The sequence below is a fragment of the Otolemur garnettii genome, unplaced genomic scaffold (genome assembly GCF_000181295.1).
Source record: "Otolemur garnettii isolate 467f Iridium unplaced genomic scaffold, OtoGar3 scaffold00137, whole genome shotgun sequence".
NCBI lineage: Eukaryota > Metazoa > Chordata > Mammalia > Primates > Galagidae > Otolemur > Otolemur garnettii.
The window spans coordinates 721,737-738,584 of record NW_003852532.1 but is presented as its reverse complement, the minus strand read 5'-3'; the positions used below and the strand labels follow the sequence as shown (position 1 = coordinate 738,584).

General features: G+C 36.8%; 1 protein-coding gene across 2 annotated transcripts in view; it reads right to left on the bottom strand.

The window, feature by feature from the left end:
* The window catches only part of PDLIM5 (PDZ and LIM domain 5), a 136,569-nt gene that overhangs the window by 61,966 nt on the left and 57,755 nt on the right, over positions 1-16,848 (bottom strand). For both annotated transcript variants that reach the window (XM_003798491.3, XM_023518394.1), the window contains exons 4-5: positions 15,019-15,191; positions 14,612-14,648 (exon numbers count right to left, since the gene is read on the bottom strand). In XM_003798491.3, coding sequence (XP_003798539.2) covers positions 14,612-14,648; positions 15,019-15,191 — 210 coding nt within the window. The remainder of the gene's footprint in view (positions 1-14,611; positions 14,649-15,018; positions 15,192-16,848) is intronic.

Below are 16,848 nucleotides of genomic sequence, written 5' to 3'. Positions count from 1 at the left end.
CTCTGTCCCATTCCTTTGCTACCACTCTCGCTCATCTAGGCTATTATAAGCACTACCTTACGCTACTGGCTTAAGAATTGTCTTAACTGTTCTTTCTTGCTTTCTCTCTTGCCAAATACTGCCCCAATCAGTCTCAGGGTTATCTGGCATGGTAGCGTATTCAGGGTAACTAAAGAAAAACAAAATAAAACACATTTTAATGTATCATTCTTTTGGTTGAAACCTTGCAGTGGACTTCTCCTGCAGTTAGGATAACATCCAAAATCCTTACATGCTCTACAAATCCCTGACTGATCTATTACAATCTTCCTCTTAAGCATATTTCCACATCAATTTTCCATTTTCCCTTTATTCACTAAACCCCAGTCACATTAGACTACTTGTTCAAGTAGTTCTTCCATAACTAAGGCTCTTGGTCACTCCAGTAATATTATTAATGCCATACTAGTTTATTAGTTGACATATAGAAATTATTAGTAAGAAAATGTTTTCTCATCATTTATTATGTAATGGGCATCATCACATTTAATCCTTCCAGTAATCTCACTTTATACTGTGTTTCCCTGAAAATAAGACATTGTCTTCTATTTATTTTTTCGCAAGAAGACAAACTAGGACTTATTTTCAGGGGATGTTTATTCTCCACGATGAAGTATATGGCATGGCTACGCAAATACAGTGCATAGCCACACCTATCACTAGGTTTTATTATCGGGGTAGGGCTTATATTTAACAAATGCATAGATATCCTGCTAGGGCTTATTTTGGGGGTAGGTCTTATTTTCGAGGAAACACAGTAGGTACTAAAATTATCCTTGGTAATTTGCCAAAGACATTACTTTGGGAGATGGTGAAGCTACTATACTAACACATGGTAAGAATAACTTCACTGGAAAGAGTAACGTCAGTGGAAATAACTTTCAGAAGAAAACCAGGCTGCGGGATGTTAAAGCTCACTATCACTAATAAAATTTCAAAATGTTAATTTGGGTTATTCAGATTTTGAGACTATGATATGCAAACTATATAAGAAGAAATGATTCATAAAGACAAGTGTTTATAAATCTTAAAAGGAATACAGAAACTTTGTTTTGCAGTATAAAAACATTTGGTCTCCAATTAAACATTTAAATGTCTATTCTTGGTGTAAATACAATAAAATGATCAAATACAGTGTCTCATTACATCCCCAAACAGAAAGTTTTTGATAAGGGGGAAAACTCGCAAACCTTGAAATATGTACTTTATAGCGGTAAAGGAGGAAAATGACAATGACTGCCCTTGACACTTTTACTCTTCCACAAACCTAACATTCTTACAATAACATTGCTGAACAAAAACGGGAACATATCATGGTCACAGCTAGAGTCCACCCTTCTGGGGTTTACTAGCATAGTAAAGCTATTTATTTTAGCTAAGGAAACTGCTAGTCATCTGTAAAAATAAATTTTCTACCATTAGCTTCCTGACAATAAATATGTTGAGTATGTCCACTGATAACTAGGATCTCCCTTCTGGAACATAAAATCAACTAAATTTCAGCTACAAATTACTGGCAATAGCAATCATAAGCTAAACTTATTGATTTCAACAGCCTTGGTTTCTGTAGCAGCCTACAAAGATTATGTCTACTAATTCTGCATTTATTGTAGGTTGCATCCTGAAGAGATTTAAAAAGTGGCAACCAGGGGAATCCTTGCATTACACATGGCACTGCAGGGAGGGCTGGAGGTCAGGGGCTAAAAGAAGATTATGAAATACATTATCAAATGCGAAAATGACATACAAAATGAGGTTTATTTTTTGTGAGAGCAAAAGAGGACTCAAAATATTCTTCTAGGAGCTTCCACTTACTGAAGTTAAAGAAAAGATAGAGAAACAAAAAGGGATATGGGTGAAGAAACTGGAACTCAGTATTAGTATATACTGAATGTTGGTGGCCCCCTCAAGTCACATGTTGAAATCCTAAATCCTAATGTGATGGCACTAGGGGGTGGCACCTTCGGGAGGTGATAGGTCATGAGGACTCTCAAGAAATCCCAGGGAGCTGCCTGTCCCTCACGTGACGACACAGCTGGAAGGCATCATTTATAAACCAGGAAGTGGGTCCTCACAAGACATGAATCTACTCCATGCCCTGGCCTTGAACTTACCGGCCTCCAGAACTAGGAGAAATAAATGTGTTGTTTATGCCATCCAGTCTGTGGTAATTTTTTTTTTACAGCAGCCCAAACTAAGACATTTGTGTTGGGTGACGTTTGCTCTTTGTTGATCTTTCCATTTTCTCACACCTTTCAAACTCTGCCTTAACTCTTACACATTTCTTTGCTGTTGCCTTTCCCTAATGAATTTAGCATTATTAAGTGTTCTGTCTTAATACTTTATAACTTTTTGGTTACCTATAATTCTTCATCTCTATAGAAAACAATGTTGTATAGAGTCTAAACGTTCCACAGGGTTTGAACCAGGTAAAAAATACTTTCATCATCTCTTAAATTCTTTTTATTTATTTATTTTTTATTGCTTTTCACATCTCCAAATCTGGTCAATTTACCGTCCCTCACAGCCTCCACAAACACTCTACTATTCTACACTTTCTTTGCAGTCCCTTCCAAAAGAGGTTGCCTTTTCTCTTATATACTGTCCTCCATATAAACCTAGACATGAATCAAGCATCCTTCTCGTTACTGTTTCAAATACCATCAGTCATCTGCGATCCTCCCAAATCCCACATCCTTTGAGGCTCATGTCACTGGACTACACACTCAATGTGTACCCTTTTACTGTCCTGTCTCCACCAAACCCTGTTTCCTTCAGCCCCTAACTCACTGCCTTCCTCTTTATCCCACTGCAACAATCTTTCTTGGTGATCTCAATGCTATCACGTTGAATGACTGAATGAACAATCTAATTATTGCATTCTTTGACTTTTTCATTTCAATGATATACTCCCCTAAGGCTAAGCCTTAGACCTGAAATACTTCAGCTACACGCTCCAAAATTCATAACTTTTACTACTTCATCAACAAGTATATGTGTGAAATCCGAATTTTAAGCACTTTTTCCTTTCCCCAATCCAGTGACTCTTACCAATTTTCCAACCTCCATTACCCACTATCCCAATATTTATACATACCTATCAGCTCTTCCTCTAAAATATCTTACCACCCAATTCTCTCCACCTCTATGGCTTAAGCCATTCATTACCATAGCTTGCCTGAACTACAGGAATATTCCTAACAGTCTCCTGTTTCCATTATTTCTCCCTTATAATTAATTTTCCACAGTATTCAGTGATCTTATAAAAACACATCAGAGGGTGGCACCTGTGGCTCAGTGGGTAGGGTGCCAGTCCCATATACCAAGGGTTGAGGGTTCAAACCCAACCCCAGCCAAACTGCAACAAAAAAAATAGCTGGGTGTTGTGGGTGCCTGTAGTTCCAGCTACTCAGGAGGCTGAGGCAAGAGAATCGCCTACACCCAGGAGGTGGAGGTTACTGTGAGCTGTGACGCCACTGCACTCTACCTTGGGTGATAAAGTGAGACTTTGTCTCTACAAAAAAAGAAAAACACATCAGATATTGCCCCTAGAATTTATAATCCTCTTTAATTGGGAGAAGAATCTAAATTCATTAACACAACCTACAAGGCAATAAATATTCCAGCTCCTATTTCTTCATTCGATCTCTTACCACTTTCTTCCTTATTTGCTATGCTCCATTCCTAACGGCTTTCCTTCAGTTCCTTACACACACCAAGCAGATTCCGGTCTCAGGGCCTTTGTACTTGCTGTTTCTTCTACCTGGAGAACACATTTCCTCTGTCTTTGTCTATAAGACTGACTCCTTCAGGTCGTTGACGTTTCAGTATTGAGTATCTTCTTTTTCCTCACCTAGTGACCTTCTCCTTTCACTACATTCATCATACTGCTCTGTATCATTTCTTTATAAAATACACTATAACCTGAAACTATGCTATTTGTTTCTTCACTGCACATCTGCTTCACTAGACTGTAAGGCTGTGACAGCGCCTTGACTCTGCTATGAATCAGTACTGAAAACAGTTAGCGGCAGACAGTAATTACGTTACAAACATGTGTTGGACTGTTTATTACATATAATGTGTGCTAAACATGGGCAGGGGCCACTGCTGATCTCAAGCCTGAGACTAAGGGAGAAGAATATTTAGGGAAGCAGACACAGCTGTGGATTCCGGGTAAGGCAGCAGCCCATATTAGGAGCTGGCATCACCTACTCACATAACGGCCTCTGACTCCAAGACAGCTTAATTGTACCAATGGTTTTTCAGCTGATTTCCCTGGGATTATCTATGTAAATTGTCGGGGATTAAGGCTGAACACAATAAATTGGGTGGGATTTATTAACATAGAACAGAACTACTGCTTGACTTACCATTTTAGGAGTCGTATGGCTAATTTAAAAAAATGAACATTTTAAAAAATGTTCACTTTTGCCAACTTTAAAATCCCCCAACCCCGTGTATTCCAGAACTACTGCTTGACTTACCATTTTAGGAGTCATATGGCTAATTTAAAAAAATGAACATTTTAAAAAAATGTTCACTTTTGCCAACTTTAAAATCCCCCAAACCCGTGTATTCCAGAAGAGCAGAATGTATTGATCCAAATCATACATGACCATATTAAATTTCAATTTTTCTTTTTTTGTTACTAGATTTTATTCATTTTCTTAACCTCTCAATATATTTTTTAATATACATTTTATCATGATCTGGTTATGGAATATGTATGCTGTATCTCTCTGCTTTATGATACCAACGAATTTAGGCAACAAGTTACAGAGGTCCCACCTAAGTTACTGATCAATCTTTTAAAGTTTAACAATATCTTTTTGGTTAAACTCCAAACCATTTTCAATCTAAAACTTGAGATTCATCAACCTCATTTTATTACTAAATTCTAGGAGGTTTTAAGAGCCGTTCTTTGATGACTTTTTAAAATTAACATCTCCTTCAATCTATATAAAACTTGTTAAGCTGGATGTGATCTGTTTCTTGAGAACTTTTTCTGGGTCTCAGCAGTTCTTTTCTCCTCCTCTCAGCGCTCACTAGCCACACTTGTAGAAATGCCCTCAGATGGTTTTCTCACATGACCTCCAGTTCAAATTAGGTTATGGTTTTTAAGAAATTTTTTTTGAAAATCAGTATTTACTTCTTCCCACTTTTTTATTTTCTTTCCCATTCTCCAGGATTTAAAAAAACAAATGCAGATACTGTTACTTAGCAAACCTCATCTGTAAGGTCTCCAGATGCTCTGGGCTGTAAATCATTGAGAAAAAGAGACAAGAGAGAACCACTTACAATAACTTTGTATCTGGGGCTTCATTTCCCTCTGGGATATAAACCAACCAAGCCTTTGCAGTATTTATCTCTGCACTGGGGTTATTTTTGCTTGCTTATAGTCTCTCAGTGAGCACCAGCCTCAGCAAAAGAGAGACCCCAGCTCTGCCATGACTAGAGAACACTAACCAGGTTGTCGTGGCCCACACCTGCAGCCCTGGCTGCCCAGGAAGCTGAGACAGGAAGGTCACCTGAGCCCTGAAGTGTGAAGTTGCAGTGAACTATGATGACACCGCTGCACTCTACCTGGGGTGACAGAGTGAGATTCTGTCTCAATTTAAAAAAAAAAACAAAAACATACCATTATACTAAACGTTCACAGAACAGGAGAGTAGAAAACCTTGGCCTTTTGAAACCTTCAATGACAATGAAATACGTGATAGAAAATTAAGCCTTCCAATGACACTGAAATATGTGATAGAAAATTAAGCCTTCCAATGACACTGAAATATGTGATAGAAAATTAAGCCTTCCATTATCTTGAAGACTGCTCACTACCATCACTAACTAACTCTTTAAGTTGTGACTTCTTTTGAAGTAAAAAATTTTACTAAATTGCAGGTGTTTTCTTAAATATTTAGTTTTAGTAAAGATGGTAAGTTCTTTTTATTTTCTGGTTTAATTCAATAACTTTATTGTATAATTTACCTCTCTAAGGGTGCAATTTAAAAACTTTCTATAAACAACATTGTAAGAGAATGCTTACTCCTCTGATAAAATCCAGCTTCTCAGGAATCTGGAGCATGTTCTGTACTAGTAAAGTCAACTTTGTATATCACAGATACTAATTTTTTATTAAAAGATCTTTGTTAGTGGTAATAATACAGTTCAATTTTATTTTTAAAATGCTCAGGTGTTTCCAGAATGAAATATAGAACTAAACAATTTTTGTGTAAAAATACACAAAGTAGGTAGGAACTTTGTTCCTTGCCTCAATCGTTGTAAAGTACTATTCTCACGGGAACTGAAGTGTAGTAATTACTTATGTTCAATAGATGGCGACCTTTCATTATAATCACCAAACCAGTATTTGTATAAAGCAGGTAAGCAACAAGTACAAACTGAAAGATAATTACAAATTGATCTATTTGCCATACACAAAAACTACTTGATCATACCACCATTTTTTGACCTGTGTTATTTTCTTCTAGGCTGGCGAACATATTTTGTGGTACTGTGTCAGCCAAGACATTCTATCTAGCTTTTTTTTTGTTGTTTTTAAATCAGACTGTGTTGTAGAGAAGCCTTGGTGTTCTGTATTTTGGGGCAAGTCTGATTGCTAATTATTACCTCATGGAAGTATGTGCAAATATTAGACTTGGGAGTGATTCCTGTTTTCTTTGCATAGCTTACGAAGAATAGCAGTTTTAGGTAATAGATTTAATTAATAAGGTAATGTAACAAGTGAGCAGTACGTTTGGGAAACACAGCCATAATAAAGACATGGGACGGGCTCAGTAAACTATGTTCCTTCATTAATCTATTTTATGTGGGTAAATAAGTATCTTATGAACTGAAATTTTTATGAAACTTACAGAAAAGTTTATGTTTTAAAATATTTATGCACTTTCTACTCTCAAAAGTTTCATTTCTCACCCCCTCCCCCCAGGAGGCAGAATCTTGCTCTGTGGCCGAGGCTGGAGAAGAGAATGCAGTGGCACCACTGTAGCCCAGTGTACCCTCAAAACTCCTAGAACCACGGGACCGTCCCTCCTCAGCCTCTCAAGTAGCTCAGACTATAGGCATATGATGTAGGCATATGACATCAAACCCTGCTAATTTTATTTTTTTAAACTTTTTAAAATTTTTTGTAGAGACAGGGTCTTGCGATGTTGTCCAGGTTGATCTTAAATCCCTGGCCTCAAGCAATCTTCCTGGGTTGGCCTCCCAAAGTGCTGGGATCAAAGACATGAGCCAAGTGCTGGGCTTGCCTACTACATTTGCAATGAATGTACAAAAATGATACATTTCTCCTAAGTACCTTAACTTCTACTCTAACTGTACTAAAATCCCATCTGATGACCTTCAGCTACAAATTGTGTGGACATTATATAGCACTACAGGATAGCCTGTAAGAGGATATTTTTTCCCCCATTAGTAACTGTTCAAGCCAAATATGGTAGGGAATACTAAAACTCTTGCTTTCAAAGATTTTACTCCAGTTGAATATACAGGACATGGAGACAAATACTTGTTATTCAAAGCAGAAAAGAAGCACTAAAGAGAGATAACAATGCTTCCAACTGCATCCAAGTCAACGATTCTACTAAAGAGTAACTTCTTCATAAATGGGTATTAGTACAGAAAGGCAGCTGGTATGTATTATAGACTGAATTGTGAATCCCCAATACACATGTTGAAGTCCTAATCCTTAATGTGATTATCTTAGAGGGAGATAGGTCCCCTAAAGAAGAAATTAATGTTATATGAGGTCATGGGGGCAAACTTTAATCCTAAAGGACTGTTGTCCTTATAAAAAGAGGCACAGACACCAGAGCTCACTTTCTTTCACTGCACAGAGGAAAGGACATGTGAAGACACAGTGAGAAGGTGGCCATCTCCAAACCTCACCAGAAACCAACTCTGCTGGCAAGAACTTCTAGTCTACAAAAGTGTGAGGAAATAAATTTCTATTTTACTTTTATTATTTTTAAGACAGAGTCTTACTATCACCTTGGCTAGAGTATGGTGGTGTCATCAACCTCAAAATCCAGGGCTCAAGTGATCCTCCTGCCTCAGCCTCCTGGATAGCTAGGACTAAAGGTATACGCCACCATGCCCAGCTATTTTTTCTCTTTTTAATAGAGATGGGGGTTTTGCTCTTTTTTAGCCTAGTCTTGAACTCCTATTCTTAAGTGATCCTCTTGCCTCAGCCTCCCAGAATACTAGATTACAGATGTGAGTTACCATGCCTAGCAAAGGAAATAAACTTCTGTTGTTTACCACCAAAGTCTCTGTATCCTGTGGCAACCTGAGCTGATGAATACCAGTCAGCTCAGGAGAAGCTAACTGGAGAAGCAGCTGGGCAGAAATGAATCATATAATCCTAATACCTACCTTCAAGATGAGTCATTGCACTGAATGAGGCATCTACTTACACTGCTACGGGGGCATCTAAGAAGACATGCTATGTCCGTTAGAATACCATTTCCTTCCAATTTATGTTATTACACTAAGACTCCATAACACAAATCAGAAAAGTATTCTTGAAAGAATGAGAATTTACATTCAACCCAGCCATTCTCAGTAGCACACCACTGGCATTTGGGGCTTGATATTTCTTCATTTTGTAGGATGATTCAGTACTTTACAAGGTATTTAGTGTCTTCAGCCTTGAGTGGTGTTCTTCTGACCTTGCAATATGCATATATAACCTAAACATTTCCAAAGACTACACAGAGCAACAACAGTTCCCCCAGAAGCAGAGGTAAACTTTAAAAAGATGTGAAGAAAACAGCAGAAGTGTTGAAACAAAATTTATTAAGTGACTGATTAAATGGCTAATACATATACTTCCACAATTCCACACATGAAAAATTGTACCATGCAAAGCCATAACCTTTTGGTAAGTGCTGCTTTCCTATATTAAGTATTCTTTACATTTCCTCAGAGCAAATCCTAATGTTCCATTTTGAAGCTTCTCATTTCATTGCTTCATTTATATAGTTTTGAATATATCTGACATCCAAATACCTTTGCCTGTTCATTACTCCTAGACTGCCCTAGGATGCAGTCAACAAAAAAACACCTTTTACTTGAAGCAAAGAAAATGCATCTTCCATTTGACTTTCATATACCTTTCAGGCTGCTCTTAATTGATCTTTTGCTCCGAAGACTTTCTGAAATTGTGTGTTTGTGTTCTGGGTTAAAGATTTAAGAAAAAAAAGATGTGAAGTGAACCCAATAGAGGAAATGAGAAAATAAATCAAAGGACGTGCTCAGGAAAACTCATGCAACTGAGGCCCAAATGAAGTTCTAGAAGATTATGATTCTGCTGAAGATCAGGTTGTCCAGAAAACAGACTCCGAGACAGAAGTTCACAGGGAGAATGCTTACTAGGAATGCCTCCAAGATCCACACCTTTGCAAGGGAAAGGGGGGGAGGAGACAGGGATGAGCAGAAGGAGAAAGGAAAAGGGGAGGAGGAGACAGGGATGGGCAGAAGGAGAAGTGGAGCCACCAAACAGGACTCTGCTGAGACGGCAGCAGCTCTGGAGCCCAGTGGCCCTCCCATCAATGTTACCTATCTACACTGAAATGGCTAGATTCTTGACCTCTCTCCTCTTCCAACCAATCAGGCTTGAGGGAAGGGGTGTCTGCAGTTGCAGTGACTGTGAAGGGGCTAACACACGAAAGCTGCCTGCCCACCACATTCCCAGTACCAGTGGTATCAAATAAAAGTGGTATTTGGGTGGGTATCACAATGACTACCACAGATTCTAATTTCATATTTTAAAGAAGTGGAAACTCAGGGGCAGAAAGTACTCTGTCACCTACAAATCTCAACAAAAAACCCCCCAGGATTTATCATTCCATATTTCCTACTACTTCTAACAACAACAACAACAAACAAGCAAATCCAAAATACCATGATGTTTATTTTATTTTTATTTTTTTTACAATGTCACCCTCAGTAGAGCACTGTGACATCACAGCTCACAGCAACTTCAAACTCCTGGGCATAAGCAATTTTCTTGCCTCAGCCTCCCCAGTAGCTGGGACCACAACAGGTGTATTCTACAATGCCTGGCTATTTTTTTGTTGTAGTTGTCATTTTTTTTTTGGCATGTCCGGGCTAGGTTCGAACCCACCAGCCTCGGTGTATGTGGCCAGCACCCTAGCCACTGACTATAGGCACAGAGCCCTATGATGCTTATTTGGAAAGAATGAGCAAGAATATGAGACATTTTCTTGAACGGGATAAATGAAAGGAAAGAATCCAAGAAACTCCAGCAAGGATTTTTTTTTTTTTCTTTTTTTGAGACAGAGTCTTACTATTTCACCCTTGGTAGAGTGCTCTGGAGTCACAGCTCATAGCAGCCTCAAACTCTTGGGCTTAAGCAATTCTCTTGCCTCAGCCTCCCAGGTAGCTGGGACTACAGGCGCCCACCATAACACCTGGCTATTTTGTTGTTGTTGTGGTTGCTGCAGTTGTCATTGTTGTTTAGCAGGCCCAGCCCAGGTTCAAACCAACCAGCCTTGGTATATGTGGTCAGCGCCCTAACCATTGAGCTATGGGCGCCAAGCCTCCAGCCAGGATTTTATAGAGAGAATTAAGTTATCAAATTCATCACTAAATTATGAAGAGAGCATTATGTTTAAATTTTTATACATCAAAGATTTTGGGGTATGGCTTTATGTATACTCTACAAGACATTCTGTTTCCGTTCCCCACGTACTGGCTATTAACATACACAATATTCATATCTCACTTTTCTGGGTTTTCACTGGGTCTCAACAAGAAAAACATCAAATTCATGACAATCAGGGCCAGCTCTGACTAGATGAGCACACTTCACTTGGCAACCTGTCTTCCCTCTCCATTTTTTGATTGTACCTCAGTGTTTAGACATGATAAAATAATTCTCCATTTAAAATGCTGTAATAATGGGAACATTAAGTTACTATATGTTTATTTGTCCACATGCATAAACAATAGGTTTTTAGATCATGCTTCTCTTCTTCTCCGTCTCAGCCCCAGAGACCTTTCTGTTTTGTGCACTTGTGTGCTCCGTTCCATACCTGCTTCCTCTGCCCTCTGCACTGCTGACTCCTTTTCCCCTCCCAGGGATTGGCATTAGGTCATTTCCTCAGAGGTCCACATAAGCTAAAGTAATACTTTCCTAAGACAAATTTCTTTTACATAAATTTAGCTTATATCCTGATAACATAATTAGATCATCTTGCTTACTCTTAAATTGCACATGAATTTATGGCCACCTGTATATTGACTTGTTATTCACCACTGTATTCTTAGCACATGGATTACAGCCTGACATCTAAGTATTTAGTAATTACTTAATTGAAAGAATGACTTACAGTTTATAGGATTTTAAACATGTAACAGGAATACAATACTTGAAAAATTACTTATCTGGGGGAAAAATCAATTCCTTATTCATTTTTGCATAAATTTTTGCATAAATTCCTTATACAATTTTGCATAAAAGAAGGGATTTCTGTATTCTAATACCATACTTTCTATTCAATAAGCTCAAAGATGTCTATATCTCAGCCTTCCTACAGAACAAAATGAATATGTTTCTGTTTCCACAAATAAGGTATTTTTAAGGTAATAAAAATACATTTGACTGTAACAAAAAAATTGCTGCTTCTGACTAGTTAAAAAAAAGAAAGAAAAAAAATGTTGAAAACTCTTTAGAGTAACCTCCCATTGTCACATTAAAAACAAGGCTATGACAAAAAAATCTGTATAAGAGAGACAAACAAAAACAAGTCATAAATTAAGTCACTAGACTTACGATAATATTTTTGCAAGAAGCTTTTATAATTTTTTGCTAGCTTTTAAGCTAGCAATATAAGATATCCCAGGAGATCCACTGAGCTCAGGAATTCAACTTCTGACAGGGCTAAATGGAATGTCCTTTGTGATCTTGGCTGAATACTTATCCTCATGTTCAAGTATGCATCATTCCATTTATGTAAGTGTATGCTTTCAATGACATAATACTTTATTTTAAATTAAGCAAGGTATTAAATTCTTATTTTCAGCTGCACCTATTTCAAATTTTAGTCATACTTGTTATCTTTTATTTACCTAAAATTCTTACTAATGAATTCCTTCTATCAATTCTGTAGTTATGCTAGAAATTGGGATCTTGGTAGAAAATACTAAGTTTACTCTACAATCCCATTTGTTTTTATAAGACTTTAATTCTATCTTCTTTTAGACATCATCCTTTGAGATCAAGAAAGAATTATCAGGTATAGGAAAGCCTGGTCTAAGAAAGTACATTTTCTTATATAGACCAGAGACACTAGTAGGGACTGATGTCAGGATCATAAAAGCACAAGCAGTCAAGACCCCTCTTTCAGTATCTGAAAGGGAATGATGTATTAAATGAAAGACATCTTCTATATCATGAAGTATACTGGACATGCACATCTAGGTAAATTCTAGAATTACTTTTTAAATGCATTTGTTGGGCTAAATTTTAAAGAGTAACCAATTACTAACTGAAATTTGTATCTTAATTTCTCCAAATTATCAGATAGTTATCCTAGTCCATTGTGACATTAAAGTGAAGAACAACCATAAAAATAAAAATGAACCCTTGAAGAAAGGCAAGTTCCTTCAGTGATCGTTTTCACATGGAAAATAATTCTATGTTGTAACACAGTCTAATCGATCTTACATGTCACTCACACAGGATGTGATGTTAAATAAAGTAATAATTCAGGGAAAGAAATCAAACATGGTCTCTTGCCATGTTTTCACTCACATTTTTAGTAACCTCACAAAACTAAGAGCGTTTTCCAAATGAGATGTCAATAGAATTGTTTATTTTACCCAAGTGATAACTGTGAGAAGTCCTAGATGACACCATTACTGTCCTTAAGGAAACAAAACAAGTACACAACTAAGTTAAAGGCAACTTTTATTACTTTTCCAAACTTCAAAATGCATTTATTAATGAACTTATACCTAATATATAATACATTATATTACAAGGCAGAAAGCATTTCTGGTCATATATTTAGCTTCCATGTATTGCCCAAACATAGCTTCCTAGGAACAGCAGCAATGCATAGTTCATATTGCTAAGTTAAATCTCTCTCATGTCTCAAAATCATATATACTGCAATTTACTGTATGTTACCGTCCTTTGGTTTTAAAAAAAAAAAAGCTATCCTTTCTACCTCTTATTAATTAATGCCTAGAAATTGTCTACACCCTAAAAATACCCACCAGCTTAGAAATATTTCCTTTGGTAGAAAATAAGGTCTTTGACTCTAACCAACCAAAAGAACACTGTAAAATTCTCTTCTTTCCTTTTTCAGGAGCCAAATCTGGACTTCCTCTTCTTCATATAGCCATCCTGAATAGTACCTGCTTTGAAAGACACCTAAGTCTACCTTGAACTCTTTAATAATATCTTCTCTTTTTAATCCCGTGCTTATTCAGAATAAATTGCAATCAACTTTGACATTACATAATACTGAACTTGAAAGTAATCTTGGGAAAGGTAATAACATAAAGGAAGTACTTTCCGAGTTAGACAAGGGTATTATCTTCTCAACTGCCTCTGCTTCAAACAACCAACCAAATTCAACTTACAAAAATAATTCCTTTTCTGACTGAGGTTACTATCCTAGTAACAATGGAAACATGTAAATCCACTGAAGAGATCTAGTCCCTTAATTTTCTTCTTTGGTTTTACACTTGTGAGCTACCAACTAGCCTAAAAAACGTTCATCTTCCTTATTCTCATAACAATAGGAAATTCTTAGAAAAGTATAGAAAAGGATCTATTTTTTCCTAAAGCAAATTTAATACAGAATTTTGCAGTGAAGTTGGGAAAAAAAGAAAGAAAAAAAGGAAAAGTGGATGAAAAGGTATGTGCTGGCTGCTTGGGGAGCAAGGCTCATAAATCACTGTACGTTAAGAGCACGTGCTGAAACTTCATGGTGCCAGTCACGTAATTTTGTGTATTTGGGACTAAAGACGTGAAGGGGTATCTTTTCCCTGTGGAAATAAAAAGAAAGAGTGACAGAAGAGTCATAAGAAAGAGAAAGAAGACGATTCCACACTAATTCCATCATGCAGACAACATGTCTCATAAAAGCATAACTGCACATAGCTGTTGTATTAAATAGCAAAGATTTTTAAGGGTAGAGCCATTTTTAGAAATACAGCCCACTTGGAAACACTGACTTTAATGCCCATAATAAAGTGCCTGCAAGACAACACATGAACTCATTCACAGAGAGAGGTACTATTAGCAAAGCACCCCCAAATATACCTTTTTGCCCATTTCTTGTTTCAATACTAAGAAAAATAACCCACAGACATAAAATCCAGACAACATCCACTAATTAAAAAATCTGTTAAGTTGTACACTGAGGTCACACAGAAGGCACTGACGTTAAATGCTTAGCTTCTAGTTGCAAAGACAAAAATGCCATATCATTAAACTGGAAAATTTGAAAACACAAACTCAGACCATTCATGAAAGGAAAGCATTCAATTTACAAAAAGATGGAGAACTTACTTTGCTTTCTTCGTATTATCAGTTTCAGATTCTTTCACTGAAATACAATGAGCAATATCCAATATTAGTTTGCTCTCAATTTCAAATCACTTAAACAATTACCTATACCAATCAGTATCAAATGTTCACGTTTCAGGGGGCCACTAACACATATTCCACGCTGTGTTGTTATCTCCTACAAGCTACAGTCAGTACTAGTAGTTATACTGCTACTACTTCTAAAGTAGTATTTTGAATAATACTTTCCTAGGCTGGTGTCTTATTTACGGTACCCATATTATGCATAGCATAATTTAAAAGCAAACTGTCTCAGGTTTGTTTTGAATAACTTCCAATCAGTCTAAATGCTACTCTCTGTGGCAAAGAACATTAGGTTATCATCCTAGGATGCCTAGAAGTTCACTTACGATGTTCAGTCCCAGTGATCTGGGCAAGGATTCGGAAAGAGCGGGACTGAGTTGTCCCGGTCCGCGGACGCCAGTCTTCAGTGTCCTCCATCAGCCTCTTCTTGCTGGCATCACTGTGAGTGGGTATGTGGTAAAACTCTGTATTGCGCTCCACAATATGTTTTCTTGGTGGACTAGGGTTAAAAAGGGGGAAAAAAAGAGCATTAAAAATTGTAAAATTATATTAAGGGGATAAAATATCCTCTACAGAATTATTTACAATATATACATGAAATCTTCGTTTATATAGTTTGCTTTTGCAAGTATATTCAGCCTCGAGTTTTTAAAAAGCAACCTTTAAAAATAGACTAGGACTTTTTTATTAGTAAAAGAAGTGCATTTGTTAATGTAAAATAATGCAGCAAGATGTAATTCAACGGATGAATTACCGTTTAGGTGGGATTTTCCTTTTAATTGACAGAAGAAGGCAGCAGAAGAAAGATTTCCAACATGAAGAAAAAGGAAAGAAAAAAGATATGAAAAAAGGAAAATAACTAACGTCCACAGTAATCCAAATTAAATAATTTGAAATTACTTTTATTATTCTTTGTACACCATACAAAACGGACAGGGACTATATTCATGACCACAGTTAAATATCAATATACTGCTGGAATGTATTCACTTCCACAGAATTAAATGATCATATCTTCACTCAGCCCAAGAACCAAAAATGGCTGGTAGAGGCTACTGACTGAAAAGGGTCCAATCTGCTATTTCCTATAGTTTTCTCATTCACCTGTATTGATATCCTTTACCCTAAATAATAAAGTCGCAGTGCGGGGGCACAGTGAAGAGCTATGGTATAATGGAAACTGATGAAATATGTATAAAAAGACCAGGATTTAAATCTTGGCTCTAGGACTTTTCAGATGTGTGATTCTGAATAAGTCAATCTAACTGAGCTGAGCCTCAGTTGTTTTTACTTATAAGGAAAGAATATCACATACAAAGCAGCACTGTCCTGGGGATTAAAGGAAATAATACATGTGAAAGAAATGTGCAAGCTACATAGTTCAGGAACTCTGACTTTGTAAGAACATTCATTTTGTTAAATATTAAGGAATATACAACGTATATTACTTTAATACTTTAGGATACACTGAATATAATAAATAGTCCCCTGTTCTCTCCTCTCAAATAGTACAAATACAAACTTGTGGAGGCCATTAGTTTAATTTCAGAAGAGAAAAAGAACATGAGTCTAGACTAGCAGACTACTGGCACAAGATCTGAGTAAACAAAGTGCTCTAAATTGTGGTCAAATGTGGGTGGCAACACATGCTAGGTTTAACTCACTGCTAGAAAATCATAGTGCTATCAGCATGCCATGTACTGTTATCACTTTAATAGTTACACTATCTCAGCACACTGGAAGAGTTTTTACCCAATGAAGAAAATGATAAAGTTAACAACACTGACTTTAAAGTCAGACTCAGAGTGTGTTTTATCTGAGTCACTTAGCTTCTAAAATCTCTATCTTCCCATTTGAGAAATAAGAATTGCATATTAAAGTATGGTTCTCAAGAATAAATGAGATAGATAACATATGTGAAGTGCTTTCCACATAACCTAACACGTAGTAAAGATCATGATAATGTATGCTTTTATGATTACTATAAACCAATTGTAATGCATAGTCTAAGACTTTGGATCATCTGTATATATCAAGAACAGTCAGTAATATTATGCACAGAACAGTAAGACATTTATATTAATGGCAAAATCTTATAGTTGCACAAGTGAAATGTCTAGAAGAACTTCCACTAATATTCAACAAAACCTAGTCCT